This window comes from Bufo bufo, chromosome 3, assembly GCF_905171765.1.
Source record: "Bufo bufo chromosome 3, aBufBuf1.1, whole genome shotgun sequence".
NCBI classification, from domain to species: domain Eukaryota; kingdom Metazoa; phylum Chordata; class Amphibia; order Anura; family Bufonidae; genus Bufo; species Bufo bufo.
The window spans coordinates 47,256,945-47,284,735 of record NC_053391.1 but is presented as its reverse complement, the minus strand read 5'-3'; the positions used below and the strand labels follow the sequence as shown (position 1 = coordinate 47,284,735).

General features: G+C 46.8%; 1 protein-coding gene across 1 annotated transcript; it reads right to left on the bottom strand.

The window, feature by feature from the left end:
* Nucleotides 1-8,372: 8,372 nt before the first annotated feature.
* On the bottom strand, nt 8,373-19,362 carry SOD1 (superoxide dismutase 1). The gene is made up of 5 exons (XM_040423186.1): nt 19,215-19,362; nt 13,738-13,831; nt 12,067-12,136; nt 10,245-10,359; nt 8,373-8,657 (listed from the first exon to the last, which is right to left on the bottom strand). The coding sequence occupies exons 1-5, from the start codon at nt 19,278-19,280 to the stop codon at nt 8,550-8,552; spliced, it is 453 nt and encodes a 150-aa protein (XP_040279120.1). The 5' UTR covers nt 19,281-19,362; the 3' UTR covers nt 8,373-8,549.
* Between the last annotated feature and the right edge of the window lie 8,429 nt (nt 19,363-27,791).

Here is a 27,791-nt window from a genome sequence, read left to right as displayed (position 1 = left end):
TTGTCTGATTTCAGAGAGGGAGCCTGATAAACGGCTACTACTTGAAAGCAAGGCAGCATGAGTTGCGGGCCTGCAGATGAGCTGACCCAGTAAAAGATTCGAGTTGCGGGCCTGCAGGTCAGCTGAACCAGTAAAAGATTTTAGGTGCGGGCCTGCTGGTGAGCTGAGTTGGAACCGACCAACCCAACTTTAATTTGATGGCTGCATTAATCTGCAGGTGACCATGATACAGCTCCACAGATTTATTAAAGTTTTGTAATCGATAAACCCAACTTGCTTTTGTGGTTTGCATCAGTGGCGTAGCAAGAATTGACTGGGCCCCACAGCATATTTTTGAATGGGGCTCAATCCCACAGTAATTTTTTAGCGACCCCTTCCTTTCACGCCACCCCTATTCCTGTGGCTAGTAAAGATCGCTCTCTCAGACCAGGGCCGGCACCTGTTCCATCCGTTTTTATATACTGTCACTGTATCTTAATTTCATTGTGTAATACTGTTGAGGGGGCCCTGACCAAATCCTTTAGTCCTCCTCCTCCTGGATGGGCCCCTTCTGGGTCAGGGCCCCAAAGCTGCAGCTGCATTAATCTGCAGGTGACCGTGATACAGCTCCACAGATGGTTTCCATCTGCATCTTTCTAAATAATCTGTGGCCTTAGTCTTTTATCCAGACTCTGTCATTGTGCCACTATGTGGCCTCCTCATGCTGCTATCTCTACACCATGTCACCTTGCCACTCATTTTTACCACCATGCTGCTGCTCATGAGGCTTAAAAGGGCTTAAAGTGATCACCAGGACACAATCTAATTAAGGTGTTACGCACAAAACCAAAGTAAAAAATCGATTTTATAGGACAAATTGATTGAAAACATTCTTTCCTGTATATTTACTTGTATATAAAGTGCATGTGCTGCCCAAAATTACAAGGAAGAGGCACTCTGATACAACCTGCATATCACATAAAGGAGGGCCTCATTCACATTGCTTTGTGGGCCTGCAGGTGAGCTGACCAAGTAAAATATTTTAGGTGCGGGCCTGCTGGTGAGCTGACCCTGTAAAACATTATATGCGAGGGCCTGCTGGTGAGCTGACCCTGTAAGCCTTTATATGTGAGGGCCTGCTGGTGAGCTGACCCTCTAAAAAAAATGTGAGTTGAGGGCCTGCAGTTGAGCTGACCCTATTAAAAAAAAATTAGAGTGGAGGGAATATAGACAAGCTGGAGGAGGAAAAAACGAGATTCAACCATATACTCATTTTTTTGTGGTGGAAAAGGTGCATGGGAATACACTACAGTAGATTGAGTACATTATAAATGATAGATTGAAATTGCCTTTATGTTCATCATCAGCTTTGAGAAGTCAGGGGCAATCCAGGCCTTGTTAATTTTTATCTGAGTCAACCTGTCAGCATTGTCAGTGGACAAGCGGATACGCTTATCTGTTCTAATACCACCAGCAGCACTAAATACACGCTCAGACAAAATGCTGGCAGCAGGGCAGGCCAGCACCTCCAAGGCGTAGAGTGCAAGTTCGTGCCACGTGTCCAGCTTGGACATCCAGTAGTTGTAAGGCACTGAGGGATCATTTAGGATGCTGACACAGTCTGCTATGTATTCCTTCACCATCTTCCAAAACTTTTCCCTCCCTGTACCACTAGGCTGCGCTTCAGGGTGAGGTTGCTGGCGGGGTGTCATGAAAGTGTCCCATGCCTTGGAGAGTGTTTCCCTTGTCTCCCTTCCTCGGTTGCCTAAGGAAGTACGGACTCTGCCGCCACCGTTGTCGGATGGAAAATTTTGTAGCAATTTTCCAACAAGGATCTTCTGGCATTGCACCATTTTGCTCGTCCTCTCGACCAGAGGAATGAGAGATGAGAAGTTCTCTTGGTAGCGGGGGTTGAGAAGGGTGAACACCTAGTAATCCGTGTTATCTAAAATGCGTATAACGTGAGGGTCGCTGGAAAGGCAGCCTGAAGTCAGCCATGTGTGCCAGAGTACCAACAGGCAAGACGTCGATGTCGACATCAGGATGACTCCATCTCCTCATCCTCCTCTGCCCATCCACGCTGAACAGATGGAATTAAAGTTCCATGGGTACTACCCTCTGTAGCAGAGGCAACTGTCTCCAGGTCCTCCTCTTCATGGTCCAATTCGCGCTGAGAAGACGAACTGAGGGTGGGCTGGCTATCACCCTGTGTAATGTCCTCCCCCATTTCCTCATCTGCCACATTCAGAGTGTCGTCCTTAATTGTGAGCAGTGATCGTTTGAGTAGACACAGCAGTGGGATGGTTACGCTGATAATAGCCTTATCGCCACTAACCATCTGTGTGGATTCATCAAAGTTTTTTAAAACCTCACAGAGGTCTGACATCAATGCCCACTCTTCACTTGTGAATAGTGGCAGTTGACTCGAAAGGCGACGACCATGTTGCAGCTGGTATTCCACAACTGCCCTCTGCTGCTCACAAAGCCTGGCCAACATTTGGAACGTAGAGTTCCAGCACGTGCTCACATCGCCCAACAGTCAGTGAGCTGGAAGCGCTGCTGCAGCAGCGTTGACAGACCAGCTGAAGCTGTGGACGACTTGCGGAAATGGGCACACATGCTGCACACCTTCACTAATAGCTCTGGCAAATTGGGGTAGGTTTTAAGAAACCACTGAACCACTAAGTTTAAAACGTGGGCTAGGCATAGGATGTGTGTCAGGTTGCCGAGCTCCAAAGCCGTCACCAAGTTACGGCCATTGTCGGACACAACCATGCCTGGTTGCAGGTTGAGTGGCAAGAGCCACAGCTCGGTTTGGTCCCTTATACCCTGCCACAGCTCTGCTGCAGTGTGCGGTTTGTCTCTGGATGAACTTCAGCACGGCCTGTTGACGCTTACCCACAGCAGTGCTACACTGCTTCCAGCTAGCGACTGATGGCTGACTGCTGCTGGAGGTGGAGGCTGCGAAGGAGGAAAAGTGGGGGGGTTGGAGCCAGTAATATAGCTGCTGATGGACGTAGGGCCCACAATCCTGAGCGTGTGTAGCAGCTGTGCCATCCCAGGGTACGACTCACTCCCGGCCTCCACAACATTCCCCCAGTGTGCGGTCAGGGAAATGTAGCGTCCCTGGCCACCAGCACTTGTCCATGTGTCTGTGGTTAAGTGGACCTTCCCAGTAACTGCGTTAGTCAGGGCACGGGTGATGTTCTGGGACACATGCTGGTGTAAGGCGGGCACGGCACACCATGCAAAATAGTGGCGGCCGCCGACATCAGGCTGCGGAAGGTCTCAGTGTCTACAAGCCTAAATGGCAACATTTCAAGGGCCAGTAATTTCAAAAGTTGCGCATTTAGTGCTATGGCCTGTGGGTGGATATTTGCGCTTGCGTTCAAAAAACTGTGTTATGAACATTTGGACGCTGCGCTGGGACAGGGAAGTGGATGTTGTTGCTGATGGTTCATGCGAAGGTCCAGGTACAGGGCGAGGGGCATCTGGGCCTGCGCCTTCGACAGGGGATTGGCCAGCAGTGCGTAACACAGGGGAAGAGGAGGCAGTGGTGTGACCCGCAGACCCAGATTGTGGACCATGCATTTGGCCCACTTGTTAGGGTGCTTGGATGCCATGTGGCGGATCATGCTGGTGGTGGTGAGGTTGCTAGTGTTCACGCCCTGGCTCATTTTGGTATGGCACAGGTTGCAAACTACCACTCTTTAGTTGTGTGCACTTTCCTCAAAAAAGCACCATACTGTGGAACACCTACCCCTTGGCAAGGTAGATTTACGCATGGGGGTGCTCGTTGTAACGGTTGCAGGCCTGTTTGGTGTGGGCCGACTTCTCCCTTTTGCAACCCCAATGCCTCTTCGAGCCTGTTGCGGATCCCTCCCCCTCTGTACTGCTGTCCTCGCTCACCTTCCCATGTTGTCAGTGACCTCATCGCCCACCACCTCCTTTTCCACTTCCTGACTCTGCTCATCCTCCTGACTTGACCTAACCACAACCTCAGTGATTGGTAACTGTGTCTCATAATTTTCTTGACTATGAAAGCTCAAGAGGTTGGGAATCAGGGCACAATATCTCAGGTGTCTCTTCAACTGTGCTGGCCGCGAGGGCAAAAAGTAATAGTGGAGCTGGATAGAGCTCCTCGGAATATCCGAGTGTGGTATCACTCGTTTGGCAAGCCTCGCCATGGTGGGAGGAAGGATGATCAGAGAGAGGATTCGGTTGACCAGACTTGGTGGAAGAGAGGGTGATGCTTAACCAACTGGAAGCATTATCTTCAGCAATCCAACCGACCAACTGTTCACACTGGTCCAACTTGGACAGTGTTGTCTTAGGCTGTTGGACATGAAGCTGAGTACGGTGGATTTTTTTTTTTTCTGGTGCACTGGCAGCAGGCACAGTTTCCTTGCTCCCAGGACCACAGCCTCTGCATGCACCATCACACCCACTTCCCCATCCCTTAGTGCTCACCTTCTTCATAATAGTTTTGTCACTAGATGTGGTGCAGATTGTTTTACAGTCAGCTAAAAACACAGTTTTCTGATGCAGGACAGTATAGGTCACAGAAACACACAGAATATGGACACTATATTAGGCCCAGATTATTGGAATCTGTGGTACAGACACCATTTTCTGCTCTTTATATATATTTTTTTTCCCTTATATCTAGGCCTGACAACCACACAATGTATTGAAGTGCAGATCACACAATTCACGGATTGCACTGTTGACAGCAAAAATGTAGATGGGGGGGGGGGGGATATTATTTTCACTAATACTCTGCCCCTGACACACAGAAGGTATTGCTGCACAGATATCACAAGTCACTGCAGACACCTTCTATATAGCAAAATAATCGCTATTTTGAAAAGTATATAAAAAAATTTGAGTACAACTTTGAATTAAATTGCTGCCACCACACACAATAGTCCTTAAAAGGACTTTTGGGTCTTTAAAATGTTTTAAAATTGAATAAATTGCGATCACAAACTCCCTACACTATCTGTCCCTTCCTAAGCCCAGCTCTCCCTGACTCGCAATGAGCCGCACCCGATGACGCGTTCTGGCCAGCCAATCATGGTTACTGGCATTACAGTGATGGCCGTACTTTGACTGCGAACCATGCCGGGAGGGGACTCTAGTATGGTGCTCTAGCACATGTGGTACTTGACCGAGTACCGGCATGTGCCAAGCATAGCGATGCTCGAGCCGAACAAGTATCCGGCCGAGCATGCTCGCTCATCACTAGTCTCTGCCCTATAATCCAAAATATTTTTTTCTAAAAGGTAAGAGCCCCTTAACACATGTAAAGCAGGTCTTAATGTCACTTTCAATATGTGTTAGCAGGTTGACTCATAAATGAGGTTATAAAAATTGTCAGTTCATTGCTTCACAGAAATTGTATTCACTTTGCAACAACGTGGAGAAAATAATTATTTCATGGTTTAAAACTTGGCAATTCCTACTGGCCATTATTCAGTAATTTGATCAGAAAGAATCCTTCTTCCCATGGTTTATTTTTCTCTATTAGAATATCAATAGTTCACTATAAGGAGTTACAGCTCACTGTCACATGTAGGTGTTTAACATTACAGTACATATGCCAAATTATTGTTGTAGTGTGCCATTAGAATTGTAATAAAACAATTCATTACATTAATGGTGTAGCAATGTGTCATGTTAACATCGTCTATATCAAGAAATACAAACTTAGAAAATTAGATGGAATTTTTATTATGTGTATTGTGATGTTGTTCATGTTCTCTCAATCCCATGGGTGTAAAGCGAGATCAATGGCAATAAATATTCCCATAGAGAATTCACACCATTCCCCAGGTGCACCCAAAATCCATCTGTTTTCACACATGGCAGCTAAAAGCAGTTTCGTTGTTAATGGCCACACAGTAAACTCCTATGTAGCCACATGTTCATAGGTGACAATGCACTTAGCTATGGTCACTAAGAAAAGCTGTAGCTCAGCCCAGTTTTGGTTGCAGGGCATCCAGTTTTTCCCTTCTTTCTGGGGGAGGGTTTACAGATTTAAGGGTCCATTGCCAGATCTGGAAATCAGTATGCAAACAGATTTTTTTTTTCCAGATCCGTTAGACTTATGCATTGAAATACAGGGATAATCTGGAATAATGGATCCAGTATTAAAAAAATTCAAAGCTAGAAAGAACTGCATGTGCAGACCAGAAAACTGGATCTGGTGATGTGGCAATCTCCAGAACAGGTATTAATACATTTCAATGGAAATTAATGCCGATCTGGCAAGTGCAGAAGTGTTCCAGGATTTTAGCCAGAAAAAAAATAAAATGCAGTTAAATACTGTACAAGGGATAGGATGGAAGACATCCCAATGCATACTGAACGGATTGCTTTCCATTCAGAATGCATTGGGACAAAACTGATGCTTTTTTCCGGTATTGAGACGCTTTACAGGATTTCAATACCGGAAGAGAACCACACTAGTGTGAAAGTACCCTTAAACAAGAGTTCATACTCATCACCCCCTACCACCGCAGCAACCCACTTCCTGCTAGTCTCACAATAGCAAATGGCTGGAAATGCTGTGCAGCCAATCACTGGTTGGGGCCGCTCATCACTGCAGCCAGTGGCAGGAACATTGACAGATGTGGTATCCAAACCAGCAGCATCAGTGAGGACAGCTGTCTTTACATGACAGGAAAGCCACTTTAAATGTGTATTTCCCATCATTGAACATTAGGTCATCAGAATGTGCCACAACATGTGACTGTGCCCTCACATTGTGCATTACTCTTGAGTGGAAAATCTATTAACATACGGCCAATTTTCAGAGGGGGATTTGTGTGCAACTTCTCCCTGCTCACACCAGGTCAAAAAAGTGGGCGTAGAAGGGGGAAAGGCTCCTCTTATTCAATTGTTTTCTATGCCTGTTTTAAGCATAGAAAATGGTCTAAATGTAAGACCGCAAGGAAGCTGTCTTACATTTAGACTGGTGCTGAAGTTATGTAGAGGTCGGCACCTCTTCATAACTTCGGCAGAACCTGCACAAGGGTTAAGAACAGAATCAAAAAAACCAACTTGTCAAAAATGAACCCCTTAGAATTCAGCAGCCCTTTTACATCACCACATTCTATGATAGGGGTAGGCTAACTCAGGCACTCCAGGTGTTGGAAACTACAACTCCCAACATGCATACTTTGCTCTTCTCATAGCTCCCATAGAGATGAATGGAGCATCCTGGGAATTGTATTCTCACAACAGCTGGAGTGCCAAAGGCTGCCGACCCCTGTTCTATGCAATACCCTGACTAGTTATGCACTAATAATGCATAAACAGTGGCTGCGACGCCCATAAGGCCCATTCATGATAATGTGGATTCAGTGCCAAAATCCACACCCAATGCATGTAGGATTTTGTAGCTGTTCACAAGCAATAAAAAAAAAAGTAGGGTGCCACCAAGGCTCACACCAGAATGGTCAGTGCAGAAGACACTATACGGGAGCACAATTTCCTGCTATGGACACTTCTGGTTTCACAGCATCACACTGCCTTATGAAGCATCTCTGCATGACCTTGCTTCTACAGAATTAGGACCTATTCACACAACCTAACAGTTCTGTGTCCGTATTGTTGGTCCATAAAATACTGTGACCTATAGGACATGCCCCATCTTCTGCAGAGTCACATGGAAACACTACAAAGTGCTTCCATGGGCTTTTGGGCCTCTGCACCACAAGAGATTTCTCACTATATTTTGCGAATCATGGACCCATTCAAGTCAACAGGTCCACAGCACACTATGGGATCCAGACAGCTGGTGCCGTGTGGTCCACAGCACAGAGCTCTTAAGGTCATATGAATGAGCCATCCTACTTAAAAGCATTATGTAGATGCAAGGTCAGACAGTATTATAAATCATACCACTTGAGATCCTGTGAAACCAGCAGCACCCATGAGAAGTCACCTTCCACACTGGACACTCATCTGAAAAAAAAAACCTGCAGTTTAGCTCCACATGGATTGGCCCCACTGAATCTGGCCAAGTCTCAAGGATCCACAGCGCTCAAAACTCCATTAGAAGTCTAGTGAATGAGCCAAGTTTGCCATAGGCAAATCTAATATGTTAACGCAGCCTGATAATCAGTGCATGAAATAGAAGGGGAGCTCACATTAGCTTTAGTGCTAGGAAACCTTTCCACATTACCTTTGGATCCACCAGAGGGCGGAAGGCTGTACGTTCAGACCCCATTCAATACCTCCATAAAGGTTCAGTCTGAAGGAGAGCGTTCCCTTTTCATTCACCAAGATACTTTAGTAAATAGATATTAAGCTGATATCACAGGTAACCCTTCCTCCACATTCTGGAAATACACTATTGCATTTATTTAAATGACCAGCCGAAAAATAGAACGGTATTGATAATGTTTTATATAAAACGTGATATCACAGCCACTGACGGCACTGGAGAATGCCGCAAACTAAACTGACAGAACTACGATGCATATAAGGACAGAAGGCTTGTTTTTCTTGGATATCCTGCAGTGGTGCTGAACGAACAATGCAGATCTTTGATCCTTGCACATTTACTGACAGATTCCGATGACTCCACAAGCCAGGCGACCACCGGCGTTGCCAGTCACCTTGCTCTCATTGTCACCACCTTTCCCCAAATCATCTTCTTTCTCATGGACCTGAAAAATAAAATTAAAAAAAAGCAGGGCTTTATATTTACAGCGCTCACTTAAACAGGAACACAATACACCTATCTGAATAGTAGCCTTAAAGGGTTTCTATCACCAGAATTAACCCTATTAAACTAGCTGACATTAGCGATGTGCTAATGTCAGCTGAACCCAACTAGTCTTCCTACTTTTATCTATGCCCCCGTTACTCAAGAACTTTCATAATATGCTAATTAGCTGCTAGGAGCAGGGGGGGCGTTACCCCTACTCCTAGAGGATCTGTTCTCCCATCTCTGGCCACACCCTGCCATGTAAATCTCACGCTTGGGGACATTATAGGCGGTCTTATTACTACTGGGGGCTCTATAGGAGGGTCTTCTAGATCCGCCTTTTTTCTACTAAGCGCACTATGGGGGCCTTATTACTACGGAGGGGTCTGTAGGGAGCTTTATTACCACTGGGGGAACAATAGGGGGCCTTATTTCTACTGGGGACTGAGGGTATTAATATGGGAGGGCTCTTCTAATAATGGGGGCATTGTTGAGGAGCATTATCACGGTTCTGGCAGTGTTACTAATGAGGGCATTCTAGAAGGGAATTACTATTGGTGGAACTATGAGGAGCACTATTACTATGGGGGGGGCAGTAATGTTTCTTCAGGATAGTATTTGGGGGCATTGGGGGGGGGGGGGGGGGGGGGCAGGGGCGTAACTAAAGGCTCATGGGCCCCGATGCAAGAGTTCAGCTTGGGCCCCCCTTCCCTCAGTGCTTTGTGTGTCTTCTTATGCGGCACAAGTGTCTTTGGGCCCCTTCATGCTCCTGGGCCCGGTAGCGACTGCTACCTCTGCACCCCCTATAGCTACACCCCGGGGGGGCACAGCAAGCGGCAGGATAACACTGTGGGGACTCCAGTTGGGGGATAATGATAGAATGTGAGGAAGCCAAGATGTCTGTCACACACTGCAGAGATGAGGGGGGTCCAATCAATATTAAAGATGGCCCTGCATGGGCCATAGACACCGTCAGGAGGGGACCTCTGACTGCTATGAGAGTTTTCTAGGCAGGCTCTGACCTGTGCAGAGGTCATTGTACAAGGAAAGACTAGATAAGCTCTGACAATCACCTATTGTGAATGGAGGATCCTGTGTTATCTATACACAGAAATGGTATCATTACAGGCAGGATAAGTGACAGATAAGGAGGTAACTATAGTAAAGTGATCTGTACAAGCCAAGAAGTGGTGCCAAAGCTTTATCTTTGTTTAAATGTATAGGAGACCTGAAAAATTTAAATAAACATTTTAAAAAATGTTAAAGCCATTTAAACATCAGGTCATTTTTTATTACGATTCCTTTAACAAAGTTTTAGTAATGTGGCACCCAGACCCCATGCCTTGCCAGCTTGTTGCAACTGTACTGATCACTTTACTGCTTAGTTAACAGGGCTTCTCTATGGCATGGATGAACCATACACTGTTGTAGATCACACAAGTGTCCTAAGCGGATTTCATGAGCACCTGATCACCATTTGCGGTTTTAAACATTAGGAGGAACTTTGAACTGTGGGGCAATACCTTCTGCCTCCAGTAACACTTACCACCGCTGTACGACCAATGATGTTGTGTTCTCCTTCCAGTGAAATTATCTTATCCTTGAACTCAAATTCTGCAACACCATCTTTGGAGGTTATGTTTCCAAGATCTCCAACATGCCTGAGGGAAACAATTTAAGGGTAAATAGGGCTAGCCAACAGATTCCATTCATAATATCTGAGCTACACAATTGATTTCTCCAAGCACAAGATCAGACTGATGGTCCGATTCCTGGGATCCCCACTAGTTTAAAATTATATACTTTTGACAGGGGCTGGCACTATCCCTTTTACATTCCCTTGAAATATAATATAAAATACCGTGCACAACCACTACCAGGTGTGGTAGACAATGAAGGGCACAGTATCTGCTGAACAGACTCCTAATCTGATATTTATGGCTTATCCAAAGGATAGGCCAATAATCAGTCTTCACATAATGGCAGCAGCCAAAGAACAAACCATGTACCATTTCATGTAAAGTGAAATGCCTTTTGCTGGCATATAAAAAAATAGCTATATTCTAGCAAAAAAAAAAAAAAAAGCAAAGCCTTTGTCTGCGTTGAGCCTAGATTTACTACTTGAGCTCCATATTTAACAGCATGGCATTTAAAGAGTTATCCAGCCCAAAATGCAAACCTGCAAATGGTTAAATCATGATCATGCAATCCCTTCGCTGCCGTCATTTCAGCGGTGCCCAGGTCCTTGCTGCACTCCACGATCAACAAGGCAGGAAATGGCTGAGAATGCCAATCACTGGCAGAGGTCGATCAACGCTGCATTCTGCGATTGGCAAAGTGGCATTCTGAGCCATTTCCTTCAGCATGGACTAGGCCCTTTTTTTACCATTTGCAGGCCTTGGAACAGCATTTTGATTGTGCTGGAATAGCCCTCTAAGCTGCATGCACACCTTTGTATTTTGATCAGAGTCTGATCCATTGGGTTGCACATGGACGTTAAGCAGGTGAGCTAAGCCTTTTTCTCCTCTTATATAAACTTGTCTGCTCTGAAAATGTAAAAAAATAAATAAATTAAAGACCACCACTGTGCCCTAACAGTAGGCTTAGTGATCAGACAGCTATGGGGACTTTTCTAGGTCTCCAGGACTGACCATATAACTGCCTCCTATTGTGTTACTAACTTGCTGTACAGCACCATAAAAACCCCACTGTAGAATAAAGGTGGATTTACACAGCCCAAATATCAGGCAGATTATCAGGAATGTACATTCCTGCAAACGCTCTTTCCCAACAATCTGCCTGAGTAAATGTGCCTCCGATCACCTTATGAACAAGCATCCCGTCATTCATGCAGGCACCTAAATGATTGTCTCTGGGCAGCAGATTGTGCCATCTAAGCAGTAATCTGCTGCCCTGAAGACAAGCGATCACAATAGCCATTGCTCACCCTCATGTTGTGGAGGTGATTGCTGCATGTAAATGGTGTTCACTGAACGAGCAGCCAACTGTTGGGAAGGAACGCTTCCTTCCTGAGAAATGGCTGTACATTGTAGCCGTTAAAAACCTGCCTTAAGGCCCTTTAAAAGTGTTGTACCATGAATATTCTACAGTTTTCAAACCAGCACCTCAATCTGAATGCATGTAATTAAACATTTAACATAGCCACTAAGTTATTTAATAAAATGTATTGGGATGCTGTCTGCATCCGTATGTCTGTCCTGTAGGTTATAGAATATGTCCCATTGTTTGTTTTGCAGACAATAGCCATTGGGGACTGAAAGATTCAGAGTGCACAGACTATCCATTTCTTTCTAATGCTGCAGTCATTAGTCAGTGATAACATACAGTACACAGCAGTCACCAGTTACCTTTCCTCATCTTCTGGAGCTCCGTGGCTCTTGCCATGTGGGTTGAAGTGTGGCCCTGCACTTATACAGCCTGTAGAGACAGCATATATTCTGTATCAGATGAATCACATGGTTTCTGAGAAAGGGCCCATTCAGACAACCGCATATTTGTGTCTGCAGTCATTTCAATGAGGCTGCAAAAGATGCAGACAGTATACTGTGTGCTGTCCACATCTGTACTTCAGTGGCCCAACAAAACAAAAAACATTCCCATCTCCACATTGCCAAGTTACACCCTGTAACTAAATACCCAGCTATTTCCATTGTTGCGGTCAGTGAAGGTGCAGATCTGCTCATATGTCCCAACCAGGTCCAACACTTCAAACTTACTGGACTCAAATTCTGTTTGTTCTGCAAATATAACCCTCAGTTCACACCTGTGCGTTTTACAGTGTGTACGAACGCGCTGTAAAACGCCCGACGCTCAAACAAGTACATGAGCGTTTTTTGGGGCATTTGTCGCGCGTTCCCGTACATAGACTTTCGGGAACGCGCAACAATGTGTGTTCGCTTGTCTCTGTATGCGCGCTTGTAAACGCCCGTACAATCGCGCATACAGAGCGCTCCTTTCAGAACGCTCAGGTGTGAACCCAGCATAAGGCCTCTTGCACACGACGGTTGGCTTTTTCAGTTTTTTGCGGTCTGCAAAAAATATGGATGTCCGTGTGCATTCCGTTTTTTGCGGAACGGAACTGCTGGCCCCTGATAGAACAGTACTATCCTTGTCCATTATGCAGACAATAGGACATGTTCTATCTTTGAACAGAAATACGGAAACGGAAGGCATACAGAGTACCTTTTTTTTGCGGATCCATTGAAATGAATGGTTCCGTATATGGAACACAAATGGAAAAAAACAAACATTTGTGTGCAAGAGGCTGATGCCTGTAGATCTTATTAACCATTGAAGACCCAAACAGGTCTGATTAAGGGTACTTTCACTTGCGTTGTGAAGATCCGGCAAGCAGTTCAGTCGCCAGAACTGCCTGCCGGATCTGGAAACCAGTGTACAAACTGATAGCATTTGTAGACTGACCCGGATCTGTCTAACAAGTGCATTGAAACACTGGATCCGTCTCTCCAGTGTCATCTGGATAAACAGATCCGGTATTCATTTTTTCTGCATTTTAAATAGGTCTGCGCAGACCGTAAAACTGGATCAGTTTTGCCAGAACACTTTGTGCCGGATCCGGCATGTGTTCTGAAATTTTGGCCGGAGAAAATACAGCAGCATGCTGTGGTATTTTCTCCGGCCAAATAACATAAGAGTGACTGAACTGAAGACATCCTGATGCACACTGAACAGTATGCTCTCCATTCAGAATGCATTAGGATATTGAGCCCCTGTGACAGAACTCAATAGCAGAAAACTTACCGTAAACACTAGTGTGAAAGTATCCTAAAGTAGTTGTCTGGGAATACATCATTCCCAACAGATGCTGCCAGACCTGATCAACATAGTGTCCCTGGACACCCATCCATGACTTATTCTACAGCACCATAAAAACCCTGCTGTAGAATAAGGCCCCTTGATGAGAAAAGTAAATAGATGGTGGTCATTAAGAGATTTCATTGCTACTAGAACATGCTCCAGAGGGACTAATGCTTTTAAGTCAGATTTCTTTCACTTACCATTAGTGTTATCTCCATAAACATGGACATGGAAGCCATGGAGCCCATCTGTCAGCCCGTTGATAGTGCCCTTCACAGTTACTTCACCACCATCCTGTAAGCAAAAAACCAAGACTCATCACCATCTTATTGTATATTTAGGAAATCTAGAAATGGGAATCCTATAAATGTTCTGAAGGCAGCTGGAGTGTGGGGAATGAGTAGCTAGAAGTTTAATTTACCGACTAGAGCCCTGCTTAAAAAGGGGTTGTTGGGTCCTCAGGATAGGTCATCAATATCAAATCAGTGACCAGCTGTTTGAAGAGAATGCAGCACTCATACAAGCGCTGCCTTTTCGGCTCCGTTTACCTCCTTGCTGCAGCAATTGCAGTGGTGAGCAGGTGTAATTACAAGTATGGCGTCCCCATTCACTTCTATGAGAAGGCTCTGTAGTATTCACCTGAACAGGAAGGAGCCATCCCATAGAGTGAATGGGGGCACCATACCTCCAATTACACCTGCTCAACACTGCAACTGCTGAAGTGAGGAGGTAAACAGCAGAAAAGGCAGTGCTGTAGGAGTGCTGCCTTTTCTTCAAACAGCTGATTGGCGGGTTTGCCAGGAGCCAGACTCCCAATAATCTGATATTGACGACCTATCCTGAGGATAGGTCATTAGTAGAAGGCAGGCAACCCCTTAACCTCTTAGTGACCACGCACTTTCTAATTGCATTCCAAGAGCTATAACTTGTGTTTTTCATCACTGTACTTGTATAAGGTCTTATTTTTTGCAGGACAAGTTCTAGTTTGGGTACATGTAATGATTGATTAAAGCCAGCTGTTTAGCTAAAACACCCTATGTTTATGTCAGTAAAAAGGCATACAAGTGGTCACTAAGGGGTTAAGGCCTGGTGGAGCAGGAGATGGTCAGGAAGGAAGCGTTCCTTCCAGACAACTGCCTGCTCATCAGTGGAGGAGAATGCTGCATTTACACAGTGATCTCCTCTACTGTATGAGGAGGAGTGATTGTTAACACCATGACTGACTCTGTATGAGGAGGAGCGACTCTGCTGCCCACAAGATGGTTGAGGTATTTGCATGAACAGTTGTTTCACCTGATGAATAAACATCTCACTTGTTCCTTGGGGCGATTGGTGGCACCTTTACACAGGCAGATTCAGAGACAAGCATTCACCCCTAATCTGCCAGTATAAAAGGGCCTTCCTCTCGCAGGCAGTGGTTCAGCACGTTAGATTAGAGCCGCCGTGCACTTCCTCCAGCGACATGTGGATAACATGGTACTTTACATTGAGGCTGCAGCAAACTATGGGAACCACAGGCAGAACGATTTTCTTTTTCTCAACCTTCTAAACATCAAAATGCAATAGAGAAGAACTGCAGCGTCACCATTACAGAGCAAAGCTGCAGCCCTCATCCTGCAAATAGTGTTCCCTGCCAAGTCAGTGTTTGCATGTACAACAGGCGGTATACTGACTGCCAGCACGTGACCATACTTACTTATTGAAGGGGTTGTCCGATTAAGATAGGGAATAAGTGATCAAAAGGGGTCCAACCACTGGGGACCCTGATCACAAGAAAGGGGGCCCATTCTCTTCCATTTGAATGGAGCTGATGCTGTATTCGGTTCTATGGCCATCACCGGCAGTGCCACACTTTGTGTGATCAGCGACGGACCAATCAGTCAAACCATGGTCAGACACTTATCCCTTTTATGTTGACACAGTAATTCACACAAATAAATCCAAAGCATACACATCACATGTGGACATACCCCATCAGAGGTCAGAACAGGACCTCACTGCGAGTTTCTCCCATTGAACTCCCTTGTGTGTCTGGCCTAAAGCCTTCTGCAAGGAGTCCATTTATAGCAGATGGAGCATTGTCGTCATGGCCGTTTTGTAACTGATCCAATGAAATGTCTGGCTTAGAGTACCTTTGAGGTGGCGATTTCCTTTGGAACAGCAAGAATACTGCTAAAAGACCTATCGGTGCCATCAAATACCAGCAATCCTGGTAGAAAGCTGCACGACTCTAGTGGGCAGAGCCCAACACTATTCCAAGTGGGTAGATCCTGCCTTCACCGACACTGTAGCAAACCAGACATGTATACTGTATTACATGTATTACCTCCTCATGACACCGATATCCACATCACGCTGCCATGTGCTAGGCCAGGGATCAGCACCTTCGCCACTCCAGCTGCTGTGAAACTACAACTCACAGCATGCAATATGCTCAGCTGTTCTAACTCCCACAGAAGTGAAAGGAGGATTCTGGGAGTTGTAGTTTCAGAACAGCAGACATGCCGGAGGCTGCTGATCCCTGTGGTAGGCTGTGATTGATCGGAGCGGATCCATCACTGCCTCTTATCAAGGGAGGAGACAAATGGTTCCAGACATTTTATCTTTCTAGCGATCTGCTAGACTGCTCCCCTGCCTAGAGTCAGCTTAGGATAAGGACAGGCGGCTAACAAGAGCAGACCTGTCCCCATGTTAAGCCGCCCTACAGGACAGCACAGTCTGATAATAGATTTACACAAGAGATTGTTCACATCCCAGTCAAGATCCAGCTGCCTGATCCCACAAATGCCAGACAAAAAAAACACGTTATATGCAACATTCTCTGGCCGAAACCCAGCATTTATGCCAGAATGCAGCTCGACTGCCGCCAGACCTCATTACACTCAATGGGGATCTGGCAATGCCAGATCCCGCAGGCTGTTGTCTGCCAAAACCGCCTGCCGGAACTGCTTGATGGAGATGCCTTTGAAGCCCAGCCTGAAGTACCTGTTGGGTGGGCGAACGCATGCTCCAAGTGCCTTCATTCCAGCTCCCTGGACTTTCTGGTTCCTGACCTGTAAACATGCTGGACTGATGAGGTCGCGTGCGCCACAGCTGTCAATAACTGGCTTTAGCATGTTACTGCTGGATCATGTGGCACTTGGAGACTCAGCAACACTGAGACCGGTCACTGGCTTCAGTGGCGCACATAACACAATCCAGAAGTTTGTGGAAGAGAGCAAGGGGCCCCAAGGAGGTAAAACAATGGAGCGTAGCAGGGGTGTATGTCTTTCAACAGGAAAAGCCTGCTGGGCTTCAAAATCCCTTTAAGGCTAGTCTGCAAAAAATGCAGATGCGGATCAGAAATTTGTAGACTACAAAATACATACGGTCCTGCGCTGCTGTTCTCTGATACTAGACTGCGCAATAGCGAAGCCTAGTATCGAAAGAGGCAAATACCGGTATCGAGGTCGATACCAGACAAAAAGTATTGATTGGGTATCGAAAATTCTATATCTGAAACAACCCCCCCCAGTATTAGAGTAATTGGTGGCGCAGATCCCCCACCCCCCCTCCAGTATTAAAATCATTAGGAATATAGGAAAAAAAGCGCAGGTCTCTGGTGGCTGGGATTACCCAGCACTTCATTCTGTGCTGATTGCAGGGTGGTCATAGTCCTGTAAACGAGCAGTGTATAATATGATTGAGAAATGAATCCAGCCAGCAAAAAGAGGCAATATGGACAATCACAATACATTAGTAAGTAGCTTATATTAACTTTCTCTATACATAATGTTATTTGCTGAAGTGAGACAACCCCTTTAAGTGTTTTTTTCTCCGATCGGTATGTAAAAGGTGTTCTTGCAGTCAGGTGAGCTAGTCCTACAAGGCACTGTGCCTGGTTTGAATGAATTTCCTGGTGGCAGACTTCCTTTAAAGCCCCCTTCCACCCTCTTGCAACACGCATTGTACAGTATAATGTAAGCAAAATGTTATTTTAAAATGGTCACGGCTCCAGAAATTTCAGTGAATGGAACGCGGTTACGCGCAGAGGTTGAATCAGGACATACCAGCAGAGCCAGTCAGTGGCTGGGGGGGGGGAAAGGGGGCATGCATGTACCCATTGGCCTGTAATCATGCAGTACTTGCCAGGATTCATTGCCTTTTGACCCCATTTGGGGAGTCTAAAGGGCAGCATGTGAGAGGTTACGACGTGCAAAGAGCTTCGAGGCCTGTCCGTGGTGCAGCTGATGGGATTCACCGCAGTCTGTGGGTGCAGGGGCCACAACAGCAGTCTGATAATGGCAGACAGCAGATACAGGTTATCGGATCCCAGAATATATATTATATATGCACCAGCTGTACACTGACCGGGTCTGCCCGACTCAGAGGTTCCCCTCCAGTGCGTTCTGCAGCCAAACTTCTACAAATCCTCCTTACATTATTCCAATACGCATCGATTCCCGTCACTTCAAATATCGCTGCTTGCTGTCACGCAAGAGGAAACTTCACTAGACTAACAGCAAGCCAAGTACCTGTGCGGCCATTACGCCTTGACGTTTGGCAGACGGAGCGGAAATAATTTCGTACAAAAATGTATTTGCCAAGAATCTCAGTTTACAAAAGCGTAGCATTAGCACCAGAATATTTTCTATTACTATGGCATTATTGTACTTTATTGGGTTTGCAGAGCGCTGCTGCATTGCGTTTTTTCCTTTGTGTTTCTAGCCATGGCAGCGCGCACCGGGATGTGCTGACTGACCCCCCCTTGTTCTTTGCACTGTGCGGCCATCACGAGCCTTGGCCAGACTTCTGTCAGCTGGAAGGAACACGTTAAGGCAGGGATCAGCGACCAGCTGCTATGAAACTACAACTCCCAGCATGCACACTTATTAGGCTGTGTAAGGTAGATTCTGGGAGTTGTAGTTTCAGAACAGCTGGAGGCCGCTGATCCACACATTAAGGGGTTCACCACATTGCTACGTCCAGTCATTTGCTTCAGTGGTCAAACTAGATGTTAACGTGGGAAGACCGGAGACCTTCAGCATCCGAGGTGAAGCAATGGAGACAAGATTCAGGTAGGTAGTATTCCCCACCATGTTCACCACCCACAGCAAGCAGAGATCCTAAAAAACATCTTGTAGATCATACTTTTCCATTAGGCAATAAAAAGTGCTTCTAACCAACAACAGGTTACGTAGTCCATCGTCCTACAGTGGCAACACAGTCCCAAACAGGAGGTTGCCAAGTTGGGGAATACTGGCGCATTACACTACCCTTTGAGGCCAACACTCTGGAAAACATTGCCACACACCTGCCCATGGTGTACCAGCAGGGTACTCCCTAATGCCACAGGTGGAAGTTATGCAACCAGTGGATAGGGAGGAGAAGAAAAGGGATTATGTAACCGCGCCATGGAGAATCACACAGCTCTCTGGTTACAGGGGTGAAGTGTGAGCTGCAACTACAACTTCCAGCATGGTGAGAAAGCATGGTGGGAGCTGCAGCTTCTCACTTACTGTAGCCTATAGGTCCAGAACCAGGACACAACCTGATAGCACTTGGAGCGCACACTACTAGGCCCTCCAGCCCAACGTGCCTATGACTCAGCAAAACGACTCCAGGCTGAGACCCGCAAAGACGGCCCATAGATCTACAGAGGCAGCACAGAAGGAGGGGAGGGGGAGGCGCTACTTGCCTGGTGGAAGCCGACGATGCCGTGCACCGGCCCGTTACCTTTCAGTACACAGATTGCCTTCACCATGTCTGCAGACTGCACGCACTACGCTGTCACCGACGTACGCAGGGTCTTATATAGATTGGAAGAGGAGAGTCCCTGCCCCTTGACCAATGGAAGAGGCGTTTCCGTTCGCGCCTCTTTAGGGCCGACCAATCGCAGGCTGCGTAAGGCGCTCGTGACGTGTGACGTGTGACGGTTGTTTCTGTCAGAGTGATTAGGACAGAGAGAAGTTGCCGGAGCCGCCTGTCTCCTCATTGTCTCCTCATGTCGTCTATGTCTCTTTATCTGTGGCATGGGGTCGGTGCCGTTATGCCCCAGGTTGTGTTCTGGTTTGCAGTCTTAATTCAGGCGCAATTCAGCTAATGCCGACTGCGGTTCTAATGACATGAGCTGTCAGCATTAGTACTTTCACACTTGTGTCAATGTTTTCCAGTATTGAGCTCTGTGTTGAGCGAACTTGTGTCTAGGGTTCGTGTTATCAAAGAATCACGTTATGGATTCTAAATTCTGTTATGGTCCGTGGTAGCGGAATCCATAACGCGATTCTTTAATAACCCGAACTTTAGACGCCGAACTTAAAACACTATTTCGCTCAACATTAATCAGGATGTCTTCAGTTCAGTCCTTTTACGGTATTTGGGCAGAGAAAATACCGCAGCACGCTGCATTGTTCTCTCCAGCCAAAAATCCTGAACAGATAGAAAACAGAGGGTGGTTATTAACGGTACACACTCAGATTGGGTCACTGTCACTAGTGGAGTACCTCAGGGGTCAGTATTGGGCCCTATTCTCTTCAATATACACTGCGTGCAGAATTATTAGGCAAATGAGTATTTTGACCACATCATCCTCTTTATACATGTTGTCTTACTCCAAGCTGTATAGGCTCGAAAGCCTACTACCAATTAAGCATATTAGGTGATGTGCATCTCTGTAATGAGAAGGGGTGTGGTCTAATGACATCAACACCCTATATTAGGTGTGCATAATTATTAGGCAACTTCCTTTCCTTTGGCAAAATGGGTCAAAAGAAGGACTTGACAGGCTCAGAAAAGTCAAAAATAGTGAGATATCTTGCAGAGGGATGCAGCACTCTTAAAATTGCAAAGCTTCTGAAGCGTGATCATCGAACAATCAAGCGTTTCATTCAAAATAGTCAACAGGGTCGCAAGAAGCGTGTGGAAAAACCAAGGCGCAAAATAACTGCCCATGAACTGAGAAAAGTCAAGCGTGCAGCTGCCAAGATGCCACTTGCCACCAGTTTGGCCATATTTCAGAGCTGCAACATCACTGGAGTGCCCAAAAGCACAAGGTGTGCAATACTCAGAGACATGGCCAAGGTAAGAAAGGCTGAAAGACGACCACCACTGAACAAGACACACAAGCTGAAACGTCAAGACTGGGCCAAGAAATATCTCAAGACTGATTTTTCTAAGGTTTTATGGACTGATGAAATGAGAGTGAGTCTTGATGGGCCAGATGGATGGGCCCGTGGCTGGATTGGTAAAGGGCAGAGAGCTCCAGTCCGACTCAGATGCCAGCAAGGTGGAGGTTGAGTACTGGTTTGGGCTGGTATCATCAAAGATGAGCTTGTGGGGCCTTTTCGGGTTGAGGATGGAGTCAAGCTCAACTCCCAGTCCTACTGCCAGTTTCTGGAAGACACCTTCAAGCAGTGGTACAGGAAGAAGTCTGCATCCTTCAAAAAAAACATGATTTTCATGCAGGACAATGCTCCATCACATGCGTCCAAGTACTCCACAGCGTGGCTGGCAAGAAAGGGTATAAAAGAAGAAAATCTAATGACATGGCCTCCTTGTTCACCTGATCTGAACCCAATTGAGAACCTGTGGTCCATCATCAAATGTGAGATTTACAAGGAGGGAAAACAGTACACCTCTCTGAACAGTGTCTGGGAGGCTGTGGTTGCTGCTGCACGCAATGTTGATGGTGAACAGATCAAAACACTGACAGAATCCATGGATGGCAGGCTTTTGAGTGTCCTTGCAAAGAAAGGTGGCTATATTGGTCACTGATTTGTTTTTGTTTTGTTTTTGAATGTCAGAAATGTATATTTGTGAATGTTGATATGTTATATTGGTTTCACTGGTAAAAATAAATAATTGAAATGGGTATATATTTGTTTTTTGTTAAGTTGCCTAATAATTATGCACAGTAATAGTCACCTGCACACACAGATATCCCCCTAAAATAGCTAAAACTAAAAACAAACTAAAAACTACTTCCAAAAATATTCAGCTTTGATATTAATGAGTTTTTTGGGTTCATTGAGAACATGGTTGTTGTTCAATAATAAAATTAATCCTCAAAAATACAACTTGCCTAATAATTCTGCACTCCCTGTATTTATTAATGATCTTGTAGAAGGCTTGCATAGTAAAATATCAATTTTCGCAGATGACACTAAACTGTGTAAAGTAATTAACACTGAAGAGGACAGTATACTGCTACAGAGGGATCTGGATAGATTGGAGGCTTGGGCAGAGAAGTGGCAGATGAGGTTTAACACTGATAAATGTAAGGTTATGCACATGGGAAGGAATAATGCAAGTCACCCGTACATACTAAATGGTAAAACACTCGGTAACACTGACATGGAAAAGGACCTAGGAATTTTAATAAACAGCAAACTAAGCTGCAAAAACCAGTGTCAGGCAACTGCTGCCAAGGCCAATAAGATAATGGGTTGCATCAAAGGGGGCATAGATGCCCGTGATGAGAACATAGTCCTACCACTTTACAAATCACTAGTCAGACCACACATGGAGTACTGTGTACAGTTCTGGGCTCCTGTGGACATAGCAGAGCTGGAGAGGGTCCAGAGGAGGGCAACTAAAGTAATAACTGGAATGGGGCAACTACAGTACCCTGAAAGATTATCAAAATTAGGGTTATTCACGTTAGAAAAAAGACGACTGAGGGGAGATCTAATAGCTTTGTATAAATATATCAGGGGTCAGTACAGAGATCTATCCCGTCATCTATTTATCCCCGTGACTGTGACGAGGGGACATCCTCTGCGTCTGGAGGAAAGAAGGTTTGTACACAAACATAGAAAAGGATTCTTTACTGTAAGAGCAGAGAGACTATGGAACTCTCTGCCTGAGGAGGTGGTGATGGTGAGTACAATAAAGGAATTCAAGAGGGGCCTGGATGCAGGGGCGGACTGACCGGTCGGGCGCTTCGGACATGGTCCGAGGGCCCGGCCGGGATGGGGGCCCGCCCCAGAATAACATAACACCGGGCCCCGCTCACTGTAATAGTAATATTCCTATGTGAACAACTTGAAATCCCCTGCGATCCTCTCCCTTTCCCTCTCTGTACTCACAACCTCAGTAGCATAGAGCAGTGGTCCCCAACCTTTTTTGCACTAAGGACCGGTTTCATGCAAGACAATTTTCCCAGGGACCGGTTAGGGGGGAAGGGGGCGGAGTTCTGGGGCGGGGCTTAGGGGGTGGGCGGGACCGACTGATAATATAGTGCATATTAAAATATATAACACTATATAATGACTATATAAACTGACTATGGTCTCTGCTGCACTGTACCGTATTTTTCGCCCTATAAGACGCACCTAGGTTTTAGAGGAGAACAATAAGAAAAAAATATTTTTCATTACACCTCAGGTCAGACCAGCAATCAGACCCCCAATGTTAATCAGACCTCAGATTAGACCCCCAATGGCTCAGATCAACCACCAAACCTTTAGCCATCAGCCCCCAATGTCAGCCATAAGCCCCCCATTAGCCCCTCATGTCAGCCATAAGCCCCCCATTAGCCCCTCATGTCAGCCATAAGCCCCCCATTAGCCCCTCATGTCAGCCATAAGCCCCCCATTAGCCCCTCATGTCAGCCATAAGCCCCCCATTAGCCCCTCATGTCAGCCATAAGCCCCCCATTAGCCCTTCATGTCAGCCATAAGCCACCCATTAGCCCTTCATGTCAGCCATAAGCCCCCCATTAGCCCTTCATGTCAGCCATTAGCCCCTCATGTCAGCCATAAGCCCCCATTAGCTCCTCATGTCAGCCATAAGCCCCCATTAGCCCCTCATGTCAGCCATAAGCCCCCATTAGCCCCTCATGTCAGCCATAAGCCCCCATTAGCCCTTCATGTCAGCCATAAGCCCCCCATTAGCCCCTCATGTCAGCCATAAGCCCCCATTAGCCCTTTGATGTCAGCCATAAGCCCCCCATTAGCCCCACATGTCAGCCAGCCCATAAGCCCCCAATGTCAGCCAGCCCATAAGCCCCCCATGTCAGCCAGCCCATAAGCCCCCCATGTCAGCCAGCCCATAAGCCCCCCATGTCAGCCAGCCCATAAGCCCCCCATGTCAGCCCCATGTCCCCCAGGTCAGCCATCAGTGCAAATAAAATAAAAAAAACACTTACCTCTCCTGGTCACCATCGCGATCCTCTTCGTTCTGCTGTCGGCTCTGGCTGTGTATAGCGGCGCACAGCGTGAGGTCACAGAGCGACCTCACGCTGTGCGCAGCCCTGCACAGCCGATAGCCTAGCCGAGGACCAGGAAGCGGTGAGTACAGATCCTTCACCGCTCCCTGGTCCTTCTGTACTAATGAAGCGCTTCCATAATGGAAGCGCTTCATTAGTACAGAGTTAAAGACGGCCCCGATCGCCGCGGCCCGGCTAACAATCTTCCCGGTCCTGGGCCGCGGCCCGGCGGTTGGGGACCGCTGGCATAGAGGCAGCAGCAGGCAGTGTAATAGGAGCCGACAGTCGAAGCTAGCCTCGCCCCTCCCTGCCCCCCAACCAATCAGAGGCAACCAGCAGTCCAGCACTGACTCACAGCACAGGGGGAGTCGCAGGGACTCAGAGAATCGTCTGAGTTTATTAGTTAAAAGAACTGAATGAGTCAGAGACGTGTCGCCGAGTCCCTGCCAGGCTTCCTGCTCTGCGGCTCCCTGTCTCCTGACAAGTCCGTCCGGGGGGGGGTGGTATAGTATTGCATGTAGCAGAGCTGTGTGTGTACAGTGTGCTTGCAGCAATGTAGCAGAGCTGTGTGTGTACAGGGTGCTTGCAGCAATGTAGCAGAGCTGTGTGTGTACAGGGTGCTTGCAGCAATTTAGCAGAGCTGTGTGTGTACAGGGTGCTTGCAGCAATGTAGCAGAGCTGTGTGTGTACAGGGTGCTTGCAGCAATGTAGCAGAGCTGTGTGTGTACAGGGTGCTTGCAGCAATGTAGCAGAGCTGTGTGTGTACAGTGTGCTTGCAGCAATGTAGCAGAGCTGTGTGTGTACAGGGTGCTTGCAGCAATGTAGCAGAGCTGTGTGTGTACAGGGTGCTTGCAGCAATGTAGCAGAGCTGTGTGTGTACAGGGTGCTTGCAGCAATGTAGCAGAGCTGTGTGTGTACAGGGTGCTTGCAGTAATGTAGCAGAGCTGTGTGTGTACAGGGTGCTTGCAGCAATGTAGCAGAGCTGTGTGTGTACAGGGTGCTTGCAGCAATGTAGCAGAGCAGGAAGCCTGGCAGGGACTCGGTGACAGGATTATTTTAACTCAAAGAATCAAATGAGTCTCTGACTCATTTGATTCTTTTAACTAATAAACTCTTAGACCATTATCTAAATCCCTGCAATAACTATACAGTGTAATTACATCAGTCTGCTCCACTGCAGCAGAGCTGTGTTTGCCAGGAGCGAGTCCCTCCAGACCTTCGGTTCACTTGAGAGCCGACTCAGGAAGTGAACCGAACATCCGATTCATGAAAAAGATCCGAACTTCCCATCTCTAAAACTCAGTAGCAAGCCGGGCGGCAGCGCAACTCACTGACGTCACGCGCCTGCTCCTCCTGCTTCATTCATAAAGTGGGAGGAGCAGGCGCGTGACGTCAGTGAGTTGCACTGCCGCCCGGCCTGCTACTGAGTTTGTGAGTACAGAGAGGGGAGAGGATCGCAGAGGATTTCAAGTTGTTCACATCGGAATATTAGTATTACAGTGAGCGGGGCCCGGTGTAATAGAATACAGTGACTGCACCGGGCCCCGCTGCCATTACAACACCAGATGCCGGTGTTCCGTTTACTTGACAGTATTATGTCTATATCGTGGGAGATAGTTTTGCATTACGTCTAGCTTGAACTGCTGACTAATATAAAATTTTAAATCTTTATTTCATTTCCTTAAAACTATTTTCCACGATATAGACATAATACTGTCAATTAAACGTCACAGAGGTGCTGAAGAGGTCTAGATATTTGCATTTTGTTAACCTTTATTTTTGTTTGCATTTTGTCAACCTCTACGGCACCTGCGCCAAGTCGTCTTTTTCGCGCATGCGCAGTGTATTGGGGATCATTCTCTCACAGGGACACTGTTATGGGGGATATGTGGATGACACTGTATATGCTGCTATATATGTGTCATCCACAGAGCCCCCCCCCACAACAGTGTGTCATCCACAGAGCCCCCCCCCACAACAGTGTGTCATCCACAGAGCCCCCCCACAACAGTGTGTCATCCACAGAGCCCCCCCACAACAGTGTGTCATCCACAGAGCCCCCCCACAACAGTGTGTCATCCACAGAGCCCCCCCCCCACAACAGTGTGTCATCCACAGAGCCCCCCCCCCACAACAGTGTGTTATCCACAGAGCCCCCCCCCCACAACAGTGTGTCATCCACAGAGCCCCCCCACAACAGTGTGTCATCCACAGAGCCCCCATAACAGTGTGTCATCCACAGAGCCCCCATAACAGTGTGTCATCCACAGAGCCCCCATAACAGTGTGTCATCCACAGAGCCCCCATAACAGTGCCATCCACAGATCCCCCATAACACCTTTTGGTTCAAAATATTTTTTTATTTGGCTATTCCCCACCCCTCTTGTAATTGTTCCGCTACTTGTGGGCTGCGCGGGAATGAGTTGAGTCACTTCGGTGGCCAATCCCGTCCTGCAGCGCGTGATCCTGCAAGACCTGCCACTGTAGGTCACGGGTCTCGCGGGATCACGCGCCTCAGGATGGGATTGCGCACCGAAGTGACTGAACTCATGCCCATGTACCCGCAAGTAGTGGATCAGTGGAACAAGTACAAGGTGGGTGGGGGGATGATCTGTGGGGTTGCCCAGACGGCTAGGCCCTTCACAGTAGTTATTAACCCCTTTCAGCAGTCCCCCATTCACTGAAGGGGAGACTGCTGAAAGGGATTAATAACTACTGTCAAGGGCCTCCCCCCCTTTCACAGTAGTTATGCCCAGATATGTGCCCCCTTCACAGTAGTTATGCCCAGATATGTGCCCCCTTCACAGTAGTTATGCCCACACTGCTTCTAACAGAGGCTCACTAATGGACGCTGAGATTAGATCACCCCATATGAGAGCATTGAATCAATGCTTTCCTATGGGGGAAAATTTGACCCTGGAGGTCATCATGCAGGGTGTGAGGACGTCCAGCATCAGATACCAGACCAAAGGTCTGTTTTACTCCAGGAAGCCCTCAGGTGGCTGCCAACCACTAGAGGCTGACTTATTGCTGGAACGTAAACAATGCAGTTTCTCTATAACATTGCAGTTCGATTTGCAAAAGGGACACTGTACCCAGACCACTTCAATGAGCTGAAGTGGTCTGGGTGCCTTTTGTGTCACTTTAACTTTGAAATCTTATTAAAGATTGTGTAGGGTGTGGCTGGAGGCGGGACAAGGGTGCGGCTTGCAGCAGAACATGGGTGGGGCCTGTAAGGGGGCCCTTGATTTATTTTGCCCGGGGGCCCTGAGGGTTCTCAGTCCGCCCCTGCCTGGATGTATTTCTGGAGTGTAATAATATTACAGGCTATAGCTACTAAAGAGGGGTCGTTGATCCAGGGAGATATTCTGATTGCCTGATTGGAGTCGGGAAGGAATCTTTTTATTCCCCTAAAGTGAGGAAAATTGGCTTCTACCTCACAGTTTTTTTTTTTTGCCTTCCTCTAGATCAACTTGCAGGATGACAGGCCGAACTGGATGGACAAATGTCTTTTTTCGGCCTTATGTACTATGTTACTATGTTACTTGCCGGATCCGGCATTAATCTCCATTGAAATGTATTAGTGCAGGATCCGGCATTAAAATTGTCGCATATATCTTAAGAGGCAATGCCTGGAAAAGTTTAACAAAATCTGGGACAAATGGGTGGAATATAAATAGGACTGATGCAATATAACTAAACCTCTCACTATGTAATTGACATATACGAAGGTAGTATAGTGGTATGTGTACGCGTGCTCATGCATGTAACTGTAAAGCCTCATGCACACGTCCGTGAAACACGGACCGTGTGATACCGGCCTGGATTTCTTCTGAGTGCAGGAGCGCACGGCGTCATTGGTTGCTATGATGCCGTGCGCTTCTTGCTGCAGTACAGTAATACACTGGTATGATGCGGCGGCAGCAGGAAGCGCACGGCGTCATAGCAACCAATGACGATGTGCGCTCCTGCACTCAGAAGAAATCCAGGCCGGTATCACACGGTCCATGTTTCACGGACGTGTGCATGAGGCTTAAGTTAACATAGGAGGGCTGACATGTTGGGTAA

What these genes read in the sequence shown, in the direction of transcription:
- SOD1 (XM_040423186.1), bottom strand. Translation starts at nt 19,280, where the DNA reads ATGGTGAAGGCAATCTGTGTACTGAAAGGTAACGGGCCGGTGCACGGC. An exon ending in GCATCGTCGGCTTCCACCAG is followed by an intron (nt 13,832 to 19,214) that starts GCAAGTAGCGCC and finishes TTTTGCTTACAG; the next exon opens with GATGGTGGTGAAGTAACTGT. An exon ending in TTATGGAGATAACACTAATG is followed by an intron (nt 12,137 to 13,737) that starts GTAAGTGAAAGA and finishes CTGTCTCTACAG; the next exon opens with GCTGTATAAGTGCAGGGCCA.